At 38.0% G+C, this 26152-nt stretch overlaps 1 protein-coding gene across 6 annotated transcripts; it reads left to right on the top strand.

Annotated features, from left to right (window-relative positions):
• LOC143661979 (serpin B13-like) lies at positions 1 to 25806 on the top strand. Of its 6 annotated transcripts, none has more exons than XM_077135293.1 (10): positions 1 to 6209; positions 7801 to 7902; positions 8283 to 9213; positions 10645 to 10757; positions 11289 to 11345; positions 21985 to 22113; positions 22503 to 22620; positions 23920 to 24062; positions 24267 to 24422; positions 24992 to 25806. In XM_077135293.1, exons 3-10 carry the CDS (start codon positions 9138 to 9140, stop codon positions 25394 to 25396), a joined length of 1197 nt encoding a protein of 398 aa, XP_076991408.1. In that variant the 5' UTR covers positions 1 to 6209; positions 7801 to 7902; positions 8283 to 9137; the 3' UTR covers positions 25397 to 25806. The 6 variants fall into 6 exon arrangements, with proteins under 6 accessions (XP_076991408.1, XP_076991409.1, XP_076991412.1 ...); XM_077135294.1 differs by having other exon boundaries at positions 7801 to 7983; XM_077135297.1 differs by lacking the exons at positions 7801 to 7902; positions 8283 to 9213.
• The last annotated feature ends 346 nt before the right edge of the window (positions 25807 to 26152 follow it).

Raw genomic sequence — 26152 nt, 5'->3', positions numbered from 1 at the left:
TGCCGGTCCAAATTGCCCAGCTGGCCCGAGACGCCAAACGTGGTGGGAGGGCCCCGCTATCCAATGTTCCCAGTCGGACCGGGAAGCCACGTGTGTGGAAGGGACCCCAGTCGCCAGACGCCCCGGCCTGGGAAAGCGCGCACCCCTCGGGTATCTCACCGCAGCGGATTCTCCCTGCCCATTCAGCTGTTCCAGAGTGGGGTACGCTGTCTTTTTGGTCTCTGTCGTGGCTCTGGGAGCTGTTTCGTATTGTTTCTGTTTCTTTAGTTGCTGTTCTGGAGGAGGAACTAAGACTCGCGTGTCTTACTAAGCTGCCATCTTCTCCACAGTTCTCACTCTGCATGTTCTAAGGGAAAATTTATGATTAAGGAATTTCATACCCAGTCAGTTTGTCTTTTGCATGACAATGTAAGAGAAACCCATTCTAAGATGTGTTTCCATGTTGAGTACAGGTATATTTAATCTCTAGCACCTGGCACCAGCCTCTAAAATAATAGGAATTGAAATTAAATACATATTTTGAATGGAATATGATGCAGTCAAAGACTCCAAATGTCAGTAAAGAATATCTTCAAGAATAATGTGATCCCAGGTAGAAAATCAAGAGGAGAAATTCTTCATTTTAATTTGCTGCTGTGACCCAAAATTGTTGGCTGCTGTGACTCTTCTTAGCACTGACTGCTTTCATATTGGATGAGGGCATATGGTGAGATTAGATATCCAGAATAAGGAGTCTCTGAATTGCAACAATAGTAATATCTAATATTTATTAAGGGCTCATTGTGTACCAGAATTAGTCTAAGACCTTTAAATGTATTATCACATTTAATCTTCTCACCATCTGAGTTGTAAGCTGTTGCTATTATCTATATTTCACGGACGAGGAAACTGAGGCAGTGAGAGATTAAGTAACTTGCTTAAGTTCACCAAGCTAGTAGATGATTGAATTAGGATTCAAACCATGATGCTCTGTTCCCAAGTCTGGTTCTTCACCGTTATGCTCTATATCTTTTACGTGAAAGATATTAAGAATACAAGAGGTCATTTATGTCCATTTATTTTGTGGATTTGAGCACTGAAGGCCAAGGACTTACTCAAGATAAACAGCTTTGGGTGGCTGAGTAGACTGAATAGTTGAGAACAACTTTGAGCTGGAAGGTGGGGAGATTCAGGGAGCTGAGGTGCAAGGACAGTCAAACAACATGTGCTGGTTTAAGCCTGAGGTAGGAGCAGCTGGGCAGCTCTGAGCAGCAAAGGCGTTTCCCCCAGGCCTGGGCAGTAAGTGGCACTGCCAAGTCTCAGATGCATAGCAGTTTTCCCAGGTGCCCCACAGTACCAAGGGGAGAGCTTCTCACACAAGGTTCACGTTCAGGCGATGGGGGCATAGCATGGTGAAGGTAATTAACACACTGAATTATATATATGAATGTCGTTAAAAGGGGAAATTTTAGGCTGTATATAGGTTACTAGAATAACAATACAAGAATAGGACTGTACAACCTAGGCAGTGAACTCTAATGTAAACTATGGGCTGTATAGATTCTAATAATATTCTTTCATCAATTGAAAGAAAAGTAATGCAAAAGTGTTAATAATGGGGGGAGGGGAGGTATATGGGAACTCTATTTTCTACCTGATTTTTGGAATTAAACTGAATTATTTTGAAAGATCAGTGAGTGGACTGAATAGAAGAATGAACATCACTGAAGAGTCAGCTGGAAGAGCCTATAAAACACAGAATAAAAGGATAAAGAGATAGAAAGTATTTGATGTTCACATTAAATGGTAATGTTCACAATGTTAACAATGCTAAGGCACCTGCAAGACAGATTAAGAAGTTCCAACGTTCATTAGCAGGCATTTCAGGAGAAAGAACAGAGGGAGGACGTACTCAAAGGAAAAAGACAAGAAAAATGTTTAGAATTGCAAAAAGCCACACATCCTCAGATTTCAAGGGCCCATTGAGAACCCATGGCTCCACATTGCCGCCCAATTATAGAAGATCAAGGAAACAAGGAAGTATTCTAAAACTTTTCTGAATTAAAAGAAATAGAATTCATTCAATGGAATGAGAATCAAATTGAGTTTGGACTTTTTTTTGACGCTGCCAGAAATCACAGGACAGTATTTTGAAGTTCTGAGAGAAAAATATGTTGAAGCTGGAATATTTACCCATACAAACCATTGTTCATTGTGAGGGCAAATGCATGAGCAAGGACAGTAAGTTTCCTGCCTGCAACTTTCATCTAAAAGAATGACCAGAAGTTCATTTCAAATTTTTTAAAAAAATGAATAAAGAAGAAGGTACAGGGTATGAGTAGCAGTGATGTGAAAAAGTAAAACTTGATGTAAACTTAAATGAGAATTAATAATTAAAAGATTAAGAGTCACATGATCTCAAGATGAGAGGTAGGAAAGGGTAGGGTTGAGGAGAAAGAGGGAATAAGAGAGCTAGGGGAGGGATGGAGATAAAAGCCCTGGGATTCAACTTATGTTTCAGGGAGTGGCAAGGAGAATAGTTTAATCTTAGGTATTAATAGAAAATTATGTCCAATAAAGATAACCAGTTGGAGAATTGAGGTAGGAGAAAATTTTTTCAAAATATTACAGAATAAAAGAATACTTCATCAAGCCAAGGAAATGTGGAGAAGAAGAATGGAGAAACAAGAAAACATGGTGAATACAAAACATAAAACAGATAAAAGACAGTATCTGCGTGTGACTAGAATCAAGAAATGTGAATGAACTAATTTGACAAATTAAAAGACACTTGTTAAAAAGATAAAAACCCATTTGTTGACTGTTTGTAGGAGACAACTCTAAAAGAGTAACACACACCTAGGAAAGTAAACATAATGGTAAAGAAAATGTTAGCACAGGGGAAGCAGGAATGACAATAACATCAAGGAAAAAAATCTAATTCAAAGTCCAAAACAGTAACAGAGACAGAGGCGAATATTTCACTTTGACAAAAGATGCCATTTATCAAAAATTAAAAAAACAACAACACCTAATCGCATAGTTTTAAAATACAAAGAGATATAAATAAAAGTAGAGATTAAAAAAAATCTCCAAAATGATGGATGAACCTAATACAATTTTTCTTTATATGAATAATTCAAGTAGGAAAAACTCATACTCAGAGTAAATTGTAAAGCTTTTAATGCATTTATTAGAAAACGAGAAATACTCAAAGCACAAAAAAGTTTTTATCAGAAGTTAAAAAAGGAACAATATATTTCATACACTCAAATAAAAAGTGAAAATAATAAAGATAATGAAATAGGACACAAAAGATATTTTTCAAAAAAGAATTGGCAGTAACATAAACAATTTAGGAAAAAGAAAAGGGACCAACTAAAAATTCTTGAGATTATAAATCATAATAGAATGTTATGCACAATTTCATATCAACAAATTTAAATATCTAGAAAACTGATGATTGTAGAAAGAGATGTTACCAAAATTGGCTCCAGAACATAAAAAAAAGGATACGCATGGAAAAAAATGGAAAAGGTGGTCAGATCTCTACTGTAATAACTGACACCAAGCTAGGCGGTTTTACATATCTTCTAGGAATAGTGAATTTTGATATCATTTTCACTGTTTCAGACCAATGACTAAGTTAGAAAGCATCGTAATTCATTGTATGATGATGGCACAACCTTGACACCAAATCCTGCAAAGGTAGCATCAAAGAGATAATTCAAATTTAAATGTAAAACTCCTAAATGCAATATGGCAAATCACATCTAAATACAAGTTTGGAATCCTTCAAAGAGGCCATCTCCACAGATCGCAAGTCCCTGCTCCACAGGAATAGCTTAAATAAAAGCCCATCCTTATGAACATCAAAACCCAAAAATACCTATGAATAAATGTAACAGAAAATAATTATGTGTGATGAATAGCAAATACGGAAAAATAAGGAAATCTAAACACCCAGCTCAATGAATTTCCACCAAGTGAAACCACCCCCAGCTCAAGACATAGGATGTCATCACCACCCAAACCAGCATGTACTTTTCCAGTTATTACTTTCATCATTTCCTTCAAAAGGTAAAGAGTGTCCTGACTTCTAGCACTACAGTTTTACCTGCTTTTGAGCTCTGTATAAACAGAATCATACAGTATGTGTTCTTGGGCATTTGGTGCCTTTTGTTTACTATTGTTTGTGAAATTCATCCATGATGTTGATTAGTAGCCTCACTTCATTCATTGTCGTTGCTGTGTGGTATTTCATTGTGTGAGGATACCAGACTTTAGTTATATGTTCTACTATCGGTACTCACTGGGGTTTCCAGGCTTTTAGTATTATAAACCAAGCCGCTTTAGAAACATTCTTGCACATGTTTCTTGGTGCCATGAGCACACATTTCTGATGGGTGCATTTCTGGGTGGAATTGCTAGGGCATAAGGTGTGTATATATTCCACTTTAATAGTGTCTTTTGATTAATGTAAGTTTTCATTTTTATGTAGTCCAGTTTGTCAATTTTTCCCATTATCGTTAATGCTTTTGCTGTGTTCCATTTAGGTCTGTGATTTCTCTATAGTTGATATTTATATATGGAATGAGGTAGTAGTCAAGGTTTATTTTATCTCCACACGGATATTGAATTGACTCACCATAATTTACTGAAAAATATTGCACGTTTCCCACAGGTCTGCAGCAACACTTTTTTTTTCTTTAAATCAAGTGTCCACGTATGCACAGAATCTTTTCTGGGCTCTGCTCTGATCTATTCTTTGCCAAAACTACACTGACAATTCTGTAACCATATGTCTTGTTATCTGATGGAGCCTATCTTCCCTCGTTGTTTTTCAAGAGGGTTTTGGTTGCTCTTGGTCCTTTGCTGTTTCACATAAGTTCGAAATCAACTGGTCAGCTTTTGGAGAGAAGAACCCTCCTTGGATTTTGATTGAGATTGCATAATTGATTTTGAGAGAATTGATATCTATACAATATTGAGTCTTCTAAATAATAAATATAATATATCTCTCCATTTATGTAGATTTTTAATTTCTCTAAGTGATGTTTTATCATTTTCTATATAGAGGCTTACACATATTTATTTTTACTAAGAGTATGATGCCCCTTGATACTATTTTAAGTATATAAAAAGTTTAAATTTTCTAACAGTATGTGGGTAGTATATAAAGTATATTTGATTTTTACTTTGACCTTATGTTCAATAGTCTAACTAATCTTATTTTAAATTATGTTAATGTATATGTCAATTCCTTTGTGAATGACAGTTTTAGTTTTCCTTTTTAATCCTTTTAACTTTTAATCACCTACTTACCTTATTGCACTTGTTAAGATCTCTGGTTCAATTGTGCATGGAATAAGTGACAGTGGGCACGCTTCTTTTTTTTTTTATCATAAGAGAAAACTTACTCTTTCTGAGTCACCTTCTCTTTCTCTCTCTCTCTCTCCATTTCTTTCTATTTATAGAATCTAACGAGTGACACAGAAGATGAGTATGTTGATTAATATGTAAAGATGTCATTTTAATGTATTAATTCCCAGAGGTCCCAATCAAATCCCAGGAGAACATTTCATATGACTTGATAAGCCGATTCAAAAATTTTTCTGAAGGAGAATACATCCAAGAAACACTAATGAATTTTTGAAATTGAAATGAAATGAGGGGCATGGACTAGGTGTGCAAACGCATTTATCTTAGATTGGATACCCTAAAAATGGGGCTGGGAGCAGGGATTCCTGTATGAGTAATTTGGGGGGGATTGAGAAGAAGTCCCCCCAGAAGAAAAGGAGCCAGAGAAGCAGCACAGGGCAAGGGAGGGAAGTGTGGCTTAGTCATGCGGTCTCAGCTAGAGTCTGGCTCAGTCTGACCCCACGGAGGGGCTCTGAAACACACACTGTACCACAAAGTAGTACTGCCTTGATGCAAGGGCTGGTACTCATGGTACTTTTGACTCATGCCGGTGAGTCACTGACCCAGGTGTGTCCTGGCTGAGGGGGTGGGAATGGCTTGTAGCTTCTCAGGCAGGCGGCTCCCGTTTAGCTGAGAGCAATTCACCTGAGAAAAGGGCGGTTATGAATTATCAGCCAAAATTACCAGGTGCGCCGGCTTGAAAAGGGAGCCCGGTTGGGTACCATAGCATTCATGACAATATCATGGACTTGGAGAAGAAAAAAGATTACTAGCCAGTATCAGTTACTAGGGATGCAGAGGCTACAACTGTGAGTTATGGGCTCGGGTGGGGAACCCATGAATACTCTGGTTCAGAGCTTAACTATTGCCTCTCCTTACTTATAAGCACAGGAACCTGAAGATCCTACTCATCATTATATATATATATAAACCTCTGGGACAGTTTTGATGTTAGAAGAAGGAATAGACTGAGGAAATAGAGGAAGGGGTTGGGGGCCAGCGATGGGAGGTTGTGATGATATTGTGAATTAGGATTAGAGGGAGCAAGGATGAGAATCTGTGACCAGAGGCAGGGATGTCAGTATTCAGCAGTTTACAGCAGGAGCAGTTTCTGGTGATGGCAATATCCAGTGTGTGACCACCTGAGTGGGTTTCCATAGGGGGGTGAAGGCGAAGGCCAGGAAAGTGAGAGGTGCAGCCACAAGGGCTGTGAAGATGTCCCGAGTGGCGGCAGCAATTAGAGTGGCCAGGGAACCTGGGACCAGGGTACCAGAGGGGCCTTTGGTTGCGGAAAGAGTAGCACAGCCAGATGCTGTGAGTCTCCAAAGGGGAATTTTGAAAATGATGGAAGGAAGAAAGCCTTGGAAGAAGCAAGAGTGCCACAGGGTCTGGGACCTGCTTCCAGATCTCAAGATATGGGGGAACGAGTGGTTGCCTTGTGAGAAGACTGTGGAATGAGGTGGTCATCTGAGGAAAGCCACAGGTTCTGTGAAAGTGGATCATAGCGAAAATGCCTCAGGAAAAAGGAAAATGGAAATAACCAGGCAATAGAACAGGGGGTCCAGGGGTCACACTAAAAAGATTAGAAGACATCAATTTATAGGAATATTAGAATCCAGTGCATTATTGGTGACTCCAGAATTTCATGCCATATTTAAAACGCTAACATTTCCATTGCATCGGCATCCAGTTTCCTCCATAACAAATTGCTCCTTCTTTTAAAACTTTACTTGATTTGCTTATTTCTCAGTGACAAGAAAGAAATTAAATACCACTCTGAGTTTGCTTAAGAAGCTGTAATCAAAACGTGAGAAAGAAAAAAGCAAAGGGTGGCCCTCGTGGTTGCTTGGTACATTTGCCCAGGCCTTTAGCAGCTACTTTTCTAAGGAAGTGCATCTCTGGTCAGGAGGGAGAGTGAGTCTGCCCGTCTCAGACTGCTGCTGGGCAATGGTGACAAACTTTCACACCCTTTTACTGAAGGCTAAAGCTGGAAATAATTAAAGCACGGTTTTTTTTAATGAACTAGTAGAGTCAGTATAAATACCCCAGGAAAAACTGGAATTTCAAGGTGTAATTTCTTACTGAGTTTTTTTTTTTTGATAGTGTTGCTAGTGTTTTCCCAAATCATGGACATTGGAGGTTGTAGGATTTATGGATCACTGGCACTTAGCACTAGGTCAGGTATATGGCTGACTCTCAGTAAATGTTTCTTGAATGAATTAAAATGAGAGATTTTATAATTAATAGACAGAATACTTGAAAATAAAAGATGTGTTTACGTATGTGGCTCTGTGTCCAAACTTGTTTTATACCTTTTTCTTACTCTGTTTAGCAAGATAATTTTCTTCTTTGAACTTGGCATCCCCAAATAATGCAACTGAAAAATTAACTTTATTACAGGACATGGACTTGTCAGGACACAGCTCTCTACATCCGTGGTGAATAAAGTATGAATTTAATTCAGGATTCATCAGGCTATAAACCAGGGGTTCCCGACCTTAGGTACTCATTGTAATTACCTGGGGTGATATAAATTCTGACTCCTGCTTCCCATGCCAGAGAGCTTGATGCTGTTGGTCTGCGGTGAGGCTTGTGCATGGAATTCTTTTTTTTTTTTTTTTTTTTTTTTTACCATTTGCATGCTTTTTTTAAAAAAATTCTATTAAGGTAACATGTATATAACATAACATTTGCCATTTTAATCTTTGTTAAATGTGCGATTCAATGGTATTAATTGCATTCATAATATTTTGCTACTACCATCCATTGCTGAAATTTTTATCACCCCAAAATAGAAACTCTGCACCCATTAAGCAGTAACTTCACATTTTCCCCTCCCCCAACCCATAGTAACCTCTAACCCATGATTTTTCATATTCTAGGTATTTCATATAAGTGAAAGCATACAGTATTTGTCCTTTTCGTCCGGCTTATTTTACTAAACATGGTATCTTCAAGTTTCATCCCTGTTGTAGCATGTCTCAGAGCTCCATTCCTTTCTATGGCTGAATAATATTCCCTTGCATGTGTATACCACATTTTGTTTATCCATCCATCTGTTGATGGGCACTTGAGTTCTTCCACCTTTTGGCTGTAGTGAGTAATGCTGCTATGAATACTGGTATGCAAATATATGTTGAACCCCGATTTCCAGTTCTTCTGGGATGTTCTTGCTGAGTGTTAATTCATGTTAAGAAAATTTATAGTAACATAGAATTACTTTTCTAAAGTTTCCCAGGGGATTCTAATGTGTTCCCAAGGTTAAGAACCACTGCAACAGACAGCTCCTTCCAGGGGACCCCTGATATCTTTAGAGATGAAGTCCTCTCTTTGGTCTTACCCCTTGGATCATTGACTTTTCTAATGTTACCCTTTAGCTCTCGGTCGAGCTCCTGCTTTTTTGCCTTGTTTTGTCCCCTGGTTGATTTAGGTGTCTTTTTGTTTGGACCCAAGAGAAGAATTTCTAAGGGATTTTAGAAAAGTTAGAATGTAAACTTTATTCCTCTAGTGATGGGAAGATGTCAAAGGTACATAGACTGTTTGAGTACAGCTCACAACACAACTGTTGATAACCTCAGGTGCATAACCTTGTGGCAATGAATGCTAGAAAATCAAATCCTCAGTTTTGTCATAAACCTTGTGTGCTACTTTTATTGGGGAAATCATCATTGAGAAACCAAAGTGTTCCATTGGAAAGGCAAACTATAATGACTAGGGAGAGGCAGAGAGAGCTATAAATGCAGGATCTCAGCTGCTCATTTTATACACACTTCCTAGTCCTTGCCCGACTACCTCTGTCTCTCCGAAAGCCAGGTAAGTGCTTCCTTTAGCTCCACCTTAAGACCTCTGTATTTTGAGAAAAACATGTTCGTTAATTTGAAAGAAATGATTTTATGGTGCATAGACTTTCCTTGGGGTGTTTTTATTTAATCCAGAGTTTATAGGGCATGACAATGTACCTTCTTTATCTTGTTTGACATTAATTTAATTATTTTTATTACTGGATTAACCTGTAAGGAAATCCAGATACCTGGGGTTGAAATGGAAACTTTAACACCAGATGGAAGATGCCTTAGTAGGCATCCACATTTATCTCACTTTTGTTTTAGTATTCCTCTTAAAACTTTTATTAACTAGTTATATAGCATAGTTGGTGATGAAGAAAACATAAAAAGTACCCATATTTTTGGTGAAAGTTAATTGCTCTTTAAAAACTTTTTTCGTGTGATATTAAACATAACACAAAATCATTGTAGAATAGTGAAACAATTCAGAACCCTTTCTCCCCCAACTAATAACCCATGGCCAGATTTACGTCATTGTTCTCTAAAGAAATTTCAGCTCAGAGGCATATGTGGTTAAGGATTGAGGTTTGAGACAATGAATCCATCCTGCCGCTCCCTGGACTGAATTTTGAATTAATTGAGAAAAGAAAGTATCAGAGAAAGATAAAAGTGCTGGCTTCGTTATTATTAAGGCTGGTTTGGAGAATTCTGCTTGGATCTGAGCCCCAGGCAGAGCATCTGGACAAACTGGGTGCAGGCAGGACAAGGGCTGGGCTTGCCCAGTGAGCTTAGCAGGAGGAGGCGACCGGGAGGCCAAGGCAAGCAGGATCCAACAGAGAGACAGAAGCTAGGAAGGTAGCAATCCTGCTCCTTGGGGAAATAAGAACTGAGAATCACCCTATGAGTCATGTTTCCTCTCAAGAGAAGTGGTGGGAAGAAGGCAGCAGACCCTTTCACTGGGAGGGTAAAATTCCTATTTTATGGATCAATGCAGAAAGAGGGAGAGGAGAGGGAAATGTCTAACCAACATGAAGGAACTAAAATGCATCAAGAGAGTATAGAAACCCATTTTCAGATGTTGAGAAAATAGATAGACAAATAGACAGATGGATGATAGAGATAGATTAGATAGATAAATAAATAGATGGATAGATAGGCAGATAGATGGATGGACGGATAGACGGATGGATGGGTGGACAGATAGACTGAATGATACAGAAATGTGGCAAAATGTTCAAAGTTGGAGGATCTAGGTATCTGGGTGGAGGCTACATTTGAGTTTTCCTTTTGGGTTTATATTATTTTTGCAACTGTACTATAAATTTGAAATCATTTCAAAATAAGAAGTTAAAAGGCTCATTTGTTTTTGATGCTATTTGTTGCTATTCTAGACGTCCTGATTTTGTCATGAATTCACTCGGTGCAGCAATTGATCAGTTTGGGTTTGATCTTTTCAAAGAGCTGAGGAAAACAAATGATGGCAACATCTTGTTTTCCCCTGTGGGCATCTCGACAGCACTGGGCATGCTTCTCCTGGGGGCCCAAGGGAGCACGGCCTGGCAGCTCCAGCAGGTAGGGGCAAGCCTGGGCTGCACACTTACAGACTTGTTTCTGGGACTCAGTCCTCTCCCATTACCTGGAAAAGATGCTCATTTGAACTCATGGGCTAGGAAACCAAAAGAACATATAAAGAAAAGGAGCGATTTCAGGTCCACCAGGGAAGCCTTCTTGCCTCTTTCAATACCACCACACCATCTGCTCCCTGGTACTGGAATTTCTTTAGCATGGGGGCTGGGTGAGCAGACTTACCCAAAGCAATTACTCTCACAATTCAAGGCAAGGAGTGGAGGACAAAAGCCCCTGGGGTAAGTGACATAATCCCCACTGGGTATAAATGATTCAACAGTGATGAATAAGTGGGTGGACAAAGCAGTACTGGCTCCCTGAGAGTTCAGTGGATAACTCAGACCTTGCTTTGGGCTTTTGCAAGGAGAGAAATGAATTTTCTTTAGCCAAAACCCAACTTTCCCTGACTGATTTTATGTAAAATTTTCTTTGCTCTGACCGCTGCAGTAATATATATATATTTTTTGCCCTTTTCAGGTGTTTCACTTTGAAAAAGATACAGAAATCTCAAGAATAAAAGCAGAGGAAAAAGAGGTGAGGAGTTATGTCTGGCAGCCTTCAGAATGGTTTGCTTTTTAGGTGGGAGCTTTCTGGGGATGGCCCTCGTGTAAGGACACATGCGTGGAAAAAAGGAAACAATTCATGCTTATTATTAAGCAATAATAATCACTGCAGCCTAGCCATGCTGCTTGGATTATACAAAAACAATGCGTGCTTAATGTCATGAAGAGAATTTAAGGGGAAATAACCACTATAATATATACTAGTAAAAAATTCGATAGCCACATGGATAGGTATTGGAGTTAAACAGATCTAGGTTCAAATACTGTCTCAGTTGCCACTTTGGGAAAATTTGAGCCTTTTTGAGCCCCTCCAATGTATCCAGGAATGTGTCTGGAACATTCTGGGAACTCACTTAGTGTGATAGTGTTAGATGATGTTGTTACTAAATTCTGTTTTCATTTAAAAACCTCCCACTTGTGTTTTATTAAAAACATTAAATGGCTTCCTGGGTTCTCTTCGAGCTCTTGGGTTCCAGTATTCTTCCCCTAAATGACAATCTGTGCCAACCTGGAAAGGAAGGAACTTCTCCAGGGCAGATTGAGCATCTGGGGGTGCTTAGCGCTCTAGGGAAGGTCACCGCTGGCTGGACAGTAGTCGTAACCGGTTCCAGACCCTCGTGGAAGCATGGTTTGACCTGCCCAGAAAATATGAGCTGTTCATTTCACAATCCTGCAAGGCCAAGCTGTCTGGGTGACCTGTCCAGCTGGGGCCCCTCTCCGCTCAGCTCTCACTCAGTCAAGGGTGCAGTTGTTTGCAGAGCGCTTTCCATCCAAGGCGTGGAACCCCGGCCGAACCTGAGTGCGAATCTGAAAAAGGCAGATTCCCGCTCGGGCGTGGCGACTGGGGCGTGGGAGGAAAATTTCAGCTTGTGCACTGTAAAAACCCTGTGAAGAAGTTCTGTCCTCTTCCCAGGGCCTTTCAGGGTGTGGCCGGGGTGTGAAGAGGAATAGAATTACTTCCTGAAAGGATGTTAGAACTGGGACAAGTCGTAGAGGCTGTCCACTGCAATCGCCTCATCCAACGGATGAGAATACACATGAGTAAAGTGATGTATTCAGAGACAAGCTGACACATGATTATCACATGAATTCAGAATTTTCCGAAACTTGCTTTTAAAAAATGGATATGAAATCTTAAGACCTATATAAAAAGATGATAAAGAACAATGCAATGAATATGTTTTTAACCCTTCCCCTCAGTGTAAGAAAACCAAATCGGCAGATGCCTCTGGGATCCCTCTGAGCACGCCCCATCCTCTCCTGCAGAGAAAGTTCCACTGGGAATTTGGTGTGCATTATTCCCGTATATTTACCTTATTACATATAATAGCTTTACAACTTGATTTTTTTTTTTTTGGCTCAGCATATTTACAAGATCTGAACTATTTTTGAGGGATACTTGTAACTCTAATTGATTCATTGTCGCAGCTGATTATCCATTTATCCTGTTGATGGGTATTCTTTCTTTGTCCCCTCTCTCCCTTCCTTCCTCTTTCCCTTCCTTCCTCTCTCCCTCCGTTCCTTCCTTTCCTGGAGAATTAAAGGTCGAATATGTAGCTCACATTTATGACTCACAATATATTCTGAATGGACAACAGTCGTCTAGCCTATACCTAAGGGGTAGAGGGCACGCATCTTCCAGTTCATTAGATATCATCAAATTGTTTGCCAAAGGAGGTGTATCAATGTGGATACTCCTCAGTGCTGTATACAGGCCCATTTCACACAGTTGAGTAGGGAGGGTGGACCTGAAATCCTGCTGGCCTTATAGTACCCAGTCATATAAATATGCTGATTTTTTTTCTGCATCTGTTGATAGTCGTATGATTTTTCTTTTCTTCGTTAATGGAGTGAATTTCATTAATAGACTTTCTAATGGTAAGCCATTCTTGCATTTGTGTGACCGTTAGTGTGGTCATGATTTCTTTTTCTTAATTATACATTATTGAGTTGGTTTGCTGATATTTTGTTAGGAGTTTTAAAAAAAACTATGTATATGAATGAAATAAATCTATAATATTTTTTTCTTATACTGCCGTTGTCCAGTTTTTGTATCAAAAGAATCGAGGCTCATAAAATGGCTTGGGCAATATTCTCTCTTTTTTTTCCATTCTCTGGAAGAGTTTGTATAAATGCAGAAACACATTGATTTTTTGGGTAGAATTTGGATTTAAAGTTGCCTGGGCCTGGTGGCATTTTTGTTGTTGATTTTTTCTTTCTTTCCTTTTCTTTTTTTCTTCCTTTCTTTCTTTCTTTGGTTTAGATTTTTAATTACTCAGTCCATTTCTTCAATAATTATAGGGTTTTTTTTGTTTCTTTTTGAGTCAATGTTAAGTAATATTTTGGTTTATTTTCCATTTATTTTCTAATTCAAATTTAATTGGAATACAGTTGTTCATGATTTCTTTTATTGCTCTTTGGTCTCTGCTATATCTAAAGCAGTGCCTCCCTTTTCATTTGCACACTATTTCTTTCCTTTGGTGTCTTTTAAGTTTAACAGTCTTGTCAAGTGTAATCAATTTTGTAAGTCCTTGCAAAGAAACACTTTGTGATCCTTTTGGTGCTATTTTATTTCCTGCTTCACTAATACTAACTCCTGCTCTTATCCATCTTTCCTTCATAAATATATATTTTGGTGGTGAGTAGATGGTTGTTATTCTCTTACTAACTTAAACTGGAAATTTAGGCCATTAATTTTCTAATTTAAGACTCTAGTCTCATCAAATTGCCTTAGAGAAATATTTCAGTTACAGCCCCAAAACAAGATTTATTTTTAAAATTTTCTATGATGGATATTCTTATTTTAGATTTTTGCAGGAGTGGTTTTTCCTTTGATAAACTTTTACCACTTTTTTGGGTGGGGGGAGGCGGTGGGGGGTGCATGGTCTGGAGTTCAAACCCGGGTCTCCCGCATGGAAGGTGCTCATTCTACCACTGAACCACCCGTGCACCTCCTCTTTCAAACATTAAAAATGGAAAATATCCTACATACAGTAGGATGAATAAAATTGAAGTGCTCAGCTCAATGAAGTTCTATAAAGGGATAAACCTGTGTGACTATGACCCAGATAAGAACTTCACCCACACACGACAACACTTCTCATGCCTCTTCCAAGTCATTATCTAGTTACCACCCAAAAGGACTTTTATCATCAGAGGTTAGTTTTGTGAGTTTGAGAGGATTATAATGAGCACATTAGATGGCATGCATCCTTTGTGTCTGGTCTTTTTGGAGTTTTTATGTCGGTGATATTAATCCATATTGTTGTGTATATCATGGCTTCTTTTTTATTGCTGTAAGTATTCCATTACATGACCGTATACTTTACTTGTTTTTCTGTAGGTGAACATTTTTTTTTCCTAGTTTTCAGCTATTATGAATCACGTTGATTTCCACATTCTTATACATGTCTTTTGTTGCACATATCAACTCATTTCTCTTGGGTATTTATCCAGCAGTGGAGTTGCTGTGCCATAGGCTTATGTGTGCTCAGCTCTAGTAGATCCTACTGAATAATTCTCCACAGTGGTTGTACCAACTTATATTTCATTAGCAGTGGATGGAGAGTTCCAGTGCTCCACATCCTTGCCAACTTTTGGTATTGTCCTTTAAAAAAATTTATTCATTTTGATGGCTGTATAGTGGTACTTTGTGATTTATTTGCACTTCTCTGAGGAATAATGATGTTGGATACCTTTTCATATGTTTATTAGCCATATGATGTCCTCTTTTATGAAATGCTTATGAAATCTTTTATTCACATTTTCCCCTACGTTATCTTATTGATCAGTAAAAGTTCTTTACAATAATATGGAAACAAATCTTTTTGTCAGATGTAGGTATTGGAAATATCCTCTCCCAGTCTGTCTTAGTTTTCCAAATTTGTTATGACAAATACCACACATTAAACCTATGGGAATTTATTGTCTCATGATTTTGGAGGCTACAAGTCCAAAATCAAGGTTTTGGCAGGTTGTGCTTTGTTCCAGAGTCTGTAGCATTCTGGTGCTGACTTGCCTCAATCTTTGGGATTCCTTGGCTTGCATCTCTGTCTCCATCACGTGGCTTCTCTTTGCTTCTACTTTCCTACTCAGTCATCTCTTCTCTATCTAGATTTTCTTTCTTTATAAGGTCCCCAGTTACAATGAGTAAGTCCACCTGATGCCACCTGATCAATTAAACCCCATCTAAATAAGATCCTGTTCACAAATAAATCTACACCTTAGCTAATAATAACATCTTCAAAGGCCCTGTTTACAAATGAGTTCATGCTCACAGGAATGCAGATTAAAACGGGAGCATTTGTTTTGTGGGGGACATGACTCAATGCCCAACACAGTCCATGAGTGTTTATCACTCTCTTGATGTCTTTGATGAACAGAAGTTCATAAATTTAATGAAATACTATTTACCAATCTTTTTGTTTAAGATTAGTGCTTTGTGGGTCCTGTTTAAGAAATCTTTGCCCACTTCAATATTATGAAAATAGTTTCCTATGTTATCTTCATTGAGCACCATTCACTGAAATGCATTGCTTGGCAGTGGCACCTTTGTCATAGATCGGGTGACCTGTATAAATATGCATCTGTTTCTGAACTCTATTCCATTTCATTGGTCTGTTTGGCTCTACTTGTGCTAACGCTACACTGTCTTGATTACTATGGCTTTATAATCAGTCTTAGAATCTGCCAGTCTAAGTCTTCAAAAATGCTCCCTTTGTTTGCTATTGTATTTTTATATACATCTTAGGGTCAGTTTATCACTTTCCAAGAAACTGACTGCAATTTTTATTTAGATTACATTGAATCAGCAGATTAATTTTTGGAGAATTGCCATATTTGCAATATTGAATTTTCTATATATCTAAAAGATAATTATCTTTTCTAATAAGATTCATTCATTTTGGTCTTCTTTAATTTCTTTCCAAGGTATTTTAGAATTTTCTGTGTGGTGAGTTTGCACATCTTTCATTAGATTTCATATTTTTGAGCCAAAATATTAATTTTATAGTTCACAATTAACTATTTAAAATTTAAAGTGTGATTTCTTTTTTGCCCTATGATTATGAGTTACTAGACTCTTAGTTATTAGTTCTTAATATTATATTTTGTTTTGTTGTAGGTATCTTGTTTTTACTGATTTCTAACTTAACAGCATTGTGATAAAGACGTATTCTGTAAGGTACTGATTATTTGAACTTTGTCAAGACTTGCTGTATGGCCCAGTATGTGATCTGCTTTCTTTAATTTCCTCTGCATACTTGCAAAAAATGTGTAATTCTCTTGCTGTTGCTTGTAGGCTTCTAAATACCACTTAAAGCAAACTTGTTTATTTGCACAAGCTTTTATATCCTTTGCAATAGTTTTTGCTTTGTGATTTATCAGTTACCAGGAGAGATAATGTCAAAATCTCCTTCCAGGATGGCTGATTTGATTGTGCCTTCTTATGTATCTGTCACTTTTCTTTTAGCATTTAACTTTTTATTTTTTACTGATATATATTATATATTCACATATCATGTTATCATCCAAATGTATAAACAATGGTTCACAATATCATCATTTATTATAAATGCTGTGCATTTATCATCACAATTGACTTTTTTTTCTTTTTTGTGAAAAATAACATAAATACAAAGAAGCAATAAATTTCAAAGCACATCACAACAATTCGTTGTAGAATAGATTTCAGAGTTTGGTATGGGTTACAATTCCATAATTTTAGGTTTTTACATCCAGCTTCTCTAAGATATTGGAGACTCAAAGAAATATTAATATAATGATCCGACAATCATGCTCATTTGCTAAATCCTATCTTCTCTGTATAATGCCACCATTACCTTTAATCTTTCTCCCACTCTTTATGGGTATTCGGGCTATGCCCATTGTAACTTTCTCATGTTGGAAGGAGCTATCGATAATGTGGGATAGGGAGATGGAATGAGTTGATGTTCTGGAGAGGCTGGTCCTTCTGCATTTAAGGACTTTTCTGGTCCAGGGACCCATCTGGAGGTTGTAGGTTTCTGGAAAGTTACCCTAGTGCATGGAATCTTTGTAGAATCTTATATAACCCCCTAGGTATTCTTTAGGATTGGCTGGAATGGTTTTGGTTAGGGTTTGGCAAGCTATGGTAGGTAGCAATGTCTAACTGAAGCTTGTGTAAGAGTGACCTCCAGAGTAGCCTCTTGACTATTTATACTCTCTCACCCACTGATACCTTATTTGTTACACTTCTTTTTTCCTTTTTGGTCAAGATTACATTGCTTATCCCATGGTGCCAGGGTCAGGCTCATCCTTGGGAGTCATCTCCCATGCTACCATAAAAACTTTCACCCCTGGACGTCATGTCCCATGTAAGGGGTGGGTAATGATTTTTCTTGCAGAGTTGGGCTTAGAGAGAGAGGGGCCACATCTGAGCAACAAAAGAGGTCTTCTGGAAATAATCTTAGGCATACCTATAGGTAGGTTAAGCTTTGGTACATACAAAAGTTTCACAAGAGCAAGCCTCAAGATCAATGGCTTGGCCTATTGATTTGGGTGTCCTTAATATTTGACACAGTATTGGGGTTTCAAATAAAGTTTAATAGTTCCATATTTTTTCTCCCATCCCTCAAGGGACTTTGATTTCTGATTACTTTTTGATTATCTGATTAACATACTCTGTGGTTATCCAGGCATTACATTAATCTATAAAGAATTAAAGGCCCTCATTCTTATTCTGGGCTCCCTGTGTTTGGATTGTTTAAATGATCTGTCCAGACACGTTGAGTTAGATTATGTGCTACTGAAAATTTAGGTTCTCACAAAATAAACCTTTCTTCCTTTGGTCTCAACGATTCTGTATTCTCTATTACCTTAATCTTGACCTGAATGTCTCCATGCTTATCTCTAAATACCAGGTTATACATATATAAGACAGCCTCTCAAAATCCAGAAATAACAATTACCAATCTGGACTAAATGTGATTGCTCTAAGAGCTTACAATTTAGGCCTCTGTTTTCTTATAAATACTTTCTAAATGGGACCATGCAATGTTTACTATTTTGTTTCTGGTTTATTTTTCTTCACCAAATGTCCCAGAGGTTCATTCACAATGTTGAATGCCTCACAACTTTGTTCCTTTTTATAGCAGCACAACATTCAATCACATGCATACATCATTGTTCACCAATCTACTTCGTCAGTGCATACTTTAGCTACCTCCATTCACTGGGCTTCATGCATAATGTCCAAAGCCAACAGTCCATCAACACTCTCAATTTTAGATAATTTCGTTGCTCCCAAGAGGAAGATAACCAATAAACAGAATCACCAAATAGAAAATCCAAACCTTCCCTTAACTCTTGTCCCTCCCCCCATTATTTATCCCTGGTGTTGCTGTGGTACTGTTGATGTTTTCCTGTTAAACATACTCCATAGCATGCAGTAGCATATCTGTCACTTTTGGTTTAGCATATATTTAAGCCATGTTATTTGGTGCATTAATTTTTGAGATTGTTGTATCTTTCTGATAAACGCTTTTCAAAAGGGAGTAATGTTTTATGCTTTAAATGTTTTTTTTTGCAGGGCTTCATTTGATTGGTATTTTCCTGGTATAGTTTTTAATAACTTTTATTTTTCAATTTTTTTCTTTATTAAAGAAGTTTTGAAAAAAATTTATTCTGTAGCCATATATACAATCTGACATTTTCCCTTTTAATCATATCCAGATATATATTTCAGTACTGTTAATTGCATTCACAGTGTTGTGCTACCATGACAACCATCTATTTTCAAAACATTTCCATCACTCCAAATAGGAACCTTGTACATTTTAAGACTTAATTTTCTACTCCCTATCTTTTATTTTTAACCCCATCTGTTTTTAATCTTTTAATATACATTTTAAAATGAAATAAAAATATCTGGCTGAGAATTGGTCTTTTAACTAGAAAGTTTAGTGCATTTCACATAATTGGATTGCTGATATATTTAGAATTATTCCTACTATATTATTTGAGGCTTTCTTTTTGTTCCTTTCTATTCTTTCTTAAGTTCCTTTGAATTGGTATTTATATTTTTAGTCACCACTTCCTCCCTTTTTAATATTCTGGGAGTGTTACATTCTATAACTCTACTCTTTCAGTGATTACCCATAACATTTTAATGAACGTACTTTACTTAAAATTACATTTAATCAATAGCTCTATCCTTCTTCTGAACAATGTACACATCTTCGAACATTTGGATTTCAGTAACTTTCCTCCTATCTTACAGGAGAGTGGCTTCTGCCTTGTCATTTCATCTATTCCAAAATTTGATATTATCATTGCTGTCTTCTCTGCTTGCATTTATCTAGATTTATCCTCATGTTACCAATTTCTTTGCTCATCATACCTTCTAGACCCAGGCTTCCCTTCCGAGATTATTAAACTTTGTCCCGTCATACATTTTTTTTTTGGAAATTTCTTTATTAAGGATTTATATATGGTAAATGCTGTCAGGTTAGGTTGGTTTATGTTCTTGAGTGAATGTTTAGCACTACATTCCACTCTAGGTTGCTGTCATTCCTTTGAAAATATCATTTTAGTCTCTGCTTCTGTTACTGCCTTTGAGAAGCTGATTTAGTAGCAGTTACTCAGTAGGTAATTTTTGGGCACATTTAAGTCTTGCTCTTCTGTTTCTGTTGTTCTTGAAATTTACTACAATGTTCCTCCATGTGGATTTTTCTTATTTATCATTCATCACTTTGATCATGTTTTCTGAATATGGAAATGAATGTCTTTCATTAATTCTGGGAAAATCTCAGCCTCTATATTTTTTGATTAATTAATTTTCCCCAATCTCTACTTTCTTGACTTTTGGAAGACTGTTAGGATTCTTATTCTATTTTAGATTTCTTAGTCTCTCATATATTTTGCATTGCTTTTTGTCTGTTCTCCATTGTGAGAAAATTGCTCAACTCCATCTTTTGTTCACTGATTTTTGCAGCACTTAATCTAATGTTTAACCATTTATTGAGCTTTTAATTTCAATGCTTATATTTATTCATATCTGGAAGTTTAAGGTGATGATTAAAATGACTCGATAGTTTTTGATTTTTTTTTTAATCACATTTTCAGCATCATTTTTTTGGTTAACATTCTCAATATATTGCTTTTTAAAAGTGATATCTGGTAACGCCAACATCTAAATTCCTGTGGGTCTAATATGGGCGTTTGCTATATTTTTGTGATTTTTGAAATGGAGTTTGTTTTCTCATGATTTTAATTTTGTAATATGGGGTCATATTTGGCTAATAATCTCTGGTACTCTTAAGTCTTGGGCTGTGGTTAGTTTTCTAATAAAGATATTTTTTTTCCTGGAATAAGATCCTGAGGTGTTCAAAGTAGAATCACTTGAAGTTAATTTCTTAGCTTGGGGTTTCCAAGGTCATAGTAGTTGTGTAAGTTCAAACCCAAACCTGTTTGACAGCAGGCTTGTCCTCCTGTTCCTTATTTACGGGTCAACTCAGTCACAACTGGCCCACTGGAGAAATACTCCCACTTTGTCCTTCTCTTTGTATCCACCCATTACTCCCCCCAAGATGTCAATGCCCTGACCTGCACATGGCACACTGCGGTCAACCTCACAACCATGGAAAGGCCACCAGTCATTTAAAGGCTCATAGTGGTAAGAAGATAATTCAGAGGTCAAATTCAGCCTCAGATATTTTGTTAGAGCAGTACACTTTTACATTTTGAATTTGGACATTTTCAAGTATTCATGAACTACCCATAAAAAATGACTGAGCATCTATTTTATGTCAGGTACTATGCTAGACATTGGGACAATAGTAGTGAAATAAAGAGATAAAACACACCCACAACAAAAAAACCTATGGACCTCTTATTCAAGTGGAAGAAGGCCTTTTTGTTCTCAGACGTGATCAGGAATAGGCTGATCAGTTGAAAACGAGAATGCCTCTCCGTTGCATCCAGGGTCAATGGAAGCAGCCAGCCCTCTGGAGACATCACAACACACAATGCAGGAAGGGTTCCTCTCTGTTCCAGGGAAGGGTGCTGGGTCCTCAGTCCACAATCAGGAAACTTATGGGTCCTACAGAGAAAGGCCCAGAAATGTCTGGGTTTTTTTTTTTCCAGAAATGAAGATAAATCTTACTTTATCTCAGTGTGGAACTCTGAGAAATGGCCATTATACCAGAAGGAGTCACTTTGCATATCCACTGTCTGGAAAAGAAATTTCCAAACTTTAGAGTGGATAAGCATCATCCAGGGAATCAACCACTTTTCTCAAGGTACTTAGAGTCTTTTGGGAGTTAAAAACCAGCCTATAGAAGATTTAGACAACAGTTACATGAGAGACCAAACTGCAATGTGAGTCATGAAAGCAAGAACTGTGGTACTGGGCAGGCAGGGAAGACAAGTTGGTGGAGCTAAGTTTGGTCGTGATTTACATTATCAGATGATTTGTGTGAATGCCACCTGATGTCAAGGTGCCATACCAAATTCATGGTCCAACCTCAAGGCTGCCAAAGTGAGGTAAAGACCCAGCAGCCATGTTCGTTTGGGAAAGCATCTAGATTTTCTTTTCCAAGATAACCCATTGAATTTTTGTGTTGATTTTGAAGACTGAAAAGCCAGAAAAGATACACCAGCAGTTCCAAAAGTTTTTGACTGAGTTAAGCAAACCCACTAATGATCATGAACTGAGCATAACCAACAGGCTGTTTGGAGAAAGAACGTATCTCTTCCTGCAAGTAAGTTTCTCTGTGTCTACCACATCTGGCCATTCATGAATGGCCTTGTAGCCCCGTGAAGACTGTGGGTCCTGAAATCAGGTTGCCTGCATTGGCCACTTGGGTCTGCCTGGATCCGTGGATGGGCTCTCACTACCTGCTGTCCAGACATTCAGGCCCCTTGGGAACTTCTTTGTTCTCTTGGCAGCTTCAAACCTTATTTTTGCCTTAACCACATTGCACCTGATTACAAATGTCTATTGGGTTACTCAAAGCCTTTCGCCCAGGGCCTAAAATTCCCAGCTTACTATATTAGTCATCCCAATGTAAAGACAAATTTATTTTGAAATTTTGGCAATTGTAATTTGGCTTTTTGACCCTTTTCTATTCTTTCCCTGTTTCTCTTAAAGAAATACTTAGATTATGTTGAAAAATATTACCATGCTTCTCTGGAACCTGTTGATTTTATAAATGCTACAGAAGAAAGTCAAAAGAAGATTAATTCCTGGGTTGAAAGCCAAACACATGGTAAAGTATGAGTGGGTCCTTCATCTAAAATTCTTCTTGAGTACCCACTGTGATTTGAAGCCTGAGCTTGACATGCATGGGATGCATGCAATCAGGATGGGCTTGTAGGGTTGGAAGGATAAGGCTGGGCAGAGAGAGTGGTGGAGGGCACTGAAATGGTGGAGTGGTCTGAGTAAATGTGGGAGGGCCAAGGAGAGCCAGGAATGGTATCACAGAAGGCCAACTGCATGGAAATACTTGGGGGCAAAGTCTCAGCACATGACTATAAATTACAACACCTTTGTGATTCATGAATCTGGGCTTAGGTTTGTCTTGGTTTCCTGTCCTTTCTTTTATATAAGAGACTTTCTGAATCTGGGTCCTTAAGTAAAAATGTCATAGGAGGTTTCTTTTCCCTTTGTTAAGTGAGAAACTTACCATCAAGACTTGTCTTGGTGCCTGCAGCTTGGGCTACCTGGCCTCGTCTCCACTCCAGCATCATGCAGGGATTATCACAACTTTCAGTGTCAACCACAGTGGAGACTTAACAAATTATGAGGCAAACATTCAAGAAATAACAGGGAATGTTAATAGGGAAACACATTTTGGAAAGCAATAGCTGAGAGTTTAGTATTTGAATCTCAGATTACATTTTTTATTCCCATTGTCATGGAGACCTCTGCTTTTCTTAACGCTTAGTCTGAAAGATAGAAAATAAAAAGAAGCAGAAAAGGAAGGGGATTTATCAAAGGGTTAGCTGAAGGCAGTATTCTTAGTGTGGGATGGGGTGGGTAACTGAAGTTACCTTGACAGTAAAATAAACAATCTCTAACTCCCAGGTGGTAATTATCTAGGACAGGCAAAAATAAGAATCGCTTACACTTACTGAGTGCTTATTATGTGCCAGATGGTGTTCTACATGCTTTACATGCGTTAATCATTTGCTCCTTTCAACAACCCTGTGGGCAAGTTTCATTCCTGTTTTAAAGATGTGGAAGCTGAGGCATGGAGAACTTAAATAACTTGCCCAACATCCTTTAGCTGATAAGAGGCAAAACTGGGTGCTAACAGAGGCAACTGACCCCAGAACCCAGACTTTTAACCTGTCACACCTCTCTGCCTGCGATGGGTTAAATAGGCAGTGGACAAAGAAAGAACCTTCTTAATGACTCTCTAGGAAAATCTTTGTTGGCAAGGCCTTCAGGTGCTGGCCTGGCTGCTTTGCGTTATTAGTCAGTTCCATCTGCATTGTACCTGCCATGCATTATCACTTGTAATTTTGAAGATGGACCAATATTTGTTGTTGCTCTTCGTTTGCAGAAAAAATCAAGGACCTGCTTCCAGATGGCTCTCTCAGCAGTGCCACCAAGCTGGTGTTGGTGAACACAGTTTATTTTAGAGGACAATGGGACGCGGAATTTAAGAAAGAAAATACCAAGGAGGAGGAATTTTGGCTGAATAAGTTATGCTTCTTAAGTTATTTATGTGATGTGCTTCCATTATAGGATGTAAAAATCTAAAGTTGTATCTGAGAAAATCTATAATAGGAGATTATATAGTAAATGCTAATTCTTAAGGCTCTGATCTTTATTTTAGGCTGAGCTAATTATTTTAGGCGGTTGTCTTGTACCTCTCTTGACATTCCTATGTTCTGTTAATTTGTGCAGGACACAAGTAAATCTGTGCCGATGATGAAACAATACCATTCCTTTCACTTCACCTCCTTGGAAGACTTGCAGGCCAAAATTCTGGGGATTCCATATAAAGGCAATGACCTGAGTATGTTTGTGCTGCTGCCAAATGACATTGACGGCTTGGAGAAGGTAAATGTTTGCATTTCCCATTCTTGCGTTCATTTTCTGATGCTTTGTGTCCCAAAGCTTGATCTGGGTAAACCTGGAAATAGAAATGGCGCCAAGGAGAAGCCTAGAAATGGGACTTTCAAATATTTCACACTCTGGCCAGCAGATACAGATGGATGGCTAAGGAGGACCATTACATTGTATTTGATTTATTGAGAAGAACCATAGCCTGCTATGGATATTAAGACCAAATACATGGGGACAACCAAATCAATAGGCTGAGCCCTTGATCTTGGGGTTCACTCCTATGAAACTTATCCCTGCAAAGGGTAGGCTAAGCCTACTCAAAATTGGGCCCCATTTAAACAGTTCTTGAATGCTATTGGGCTTTCAACACATACACTGACAATTTAAATAGAGAAACATATACAACAAATGCCCGCTATATAAAACAATATTCTAGAGAATTGAAATATCTAGTCTTATTTATTAATATTAATAATTTCTGATAGTTACAATACAGCATCACACTGTTTAAAATTTTTATTGATAATCATGCGATTCTGCTCTCCTACTTTTTATAAAAATAGATTATAGATGAAATAACTCCTGGGAAGTTAATAGAATGGACCAGCCCAGGGCATATGGAAGAAAAGAACGTGAACTTGCACTTTCCCCGGTTCCACGTGGAAGAGAGTTATGAACTTGAAGCAGTCCTGCCAGCCATGGGAATGGCTGACGCCTTCAACGAGCACACGGCGGACTTCTCGGGAATGTCCTCAAGGTCTGGACTGCATGCTCAGAAGTTCCTGCACAGGTCCTTGATAGTGGCAACTGAGGAAGGCACCGAGGCGACCGCTGCCACCGGCATGGGCCTTGTCAACACATCCGGCCGAGATCATGAAAACTTTCACTGCAATCATCCCTTCCTGTTCTTCATCAAGCAGAGTGGGGCTGACAGCATCCTCTTCTTTGGCAGATTTTCTTCTCCTTAGGACAGTCATTGCCCGGCATTGCTGCTCTTGAGAAAAAAATTAAAAAAACAAAAACAAATAATGCTGAAAAGTATGAATACAATTATGGAAAGAGCTTGTTCTCCAGATCGATGATTTAATGATTGTAATTGTTTTTGTGGGTTTATAATTTTCTCAGAAGTGAAATGTCCTTTCGTTTGTGCCACATGTGATGTTAGCCAAACCAAATAATGTATTTGGCTCACTGACAATCTCCTCCTAATATTTTTTTGTAAGTAAATCAGTATCACGTTGAAGTCTTATGCAACTGAAAAGGGGTGAAACGGATTCTGCAATAAAGAGGATGGATTAGTGGTTTTGGAGGCCCCTCAGTTCTAATATTTTGGAATTCTACAAAATACACAAGTGAAATAAAACAACAATTTACTCAATCCATGTGTTACTTTTTTCCTCCAGCAGGTATTGTGGCCAAATGCTCTAGAAAAGAGAATTTTGAAGCAAATTAGAAAACATAAATTAGAACTCAAAGGACAAAATAAAATGAAACAATATATCAGACAGAGAGGATTCCCATATTTTCATCCTCCAGCCTAACAGAGCATATTATTCATTATCAGTTGCATAAGCATTTTGACACAATGAGAAAAAAGTGATGTATGTAAAGTTTAAATATTGTAGCTGATCACTGTTCCTGTCCTGTCATTTTTTTTAGGTTTTGGAAAGTGCTTTAGGAGAGTAAGTGGCTTTTTCTTCATTCACATATTTCTGTTTTGTTTT

Source organism: Tamandua tetradactyla, chromosome 18 (assembly GCF_023851605.1).
Source record: "Tamandua tetradactyla isolate mTamTet1 chromosome 18, mTamTet1.pri, whole genome shotgun sequence".
In the NCBI taxonomy this organism is placed as follows: domain Eukaryota; kingdom Metazoa; phylum Chordata; class Mammalia; order Pilosa; family Myrmecophagidae; genus Tamandua; species Tamandua tetradactyla.
This window is presented reverse-complemented; position numbering and strand designations above follow the sequence as displayed.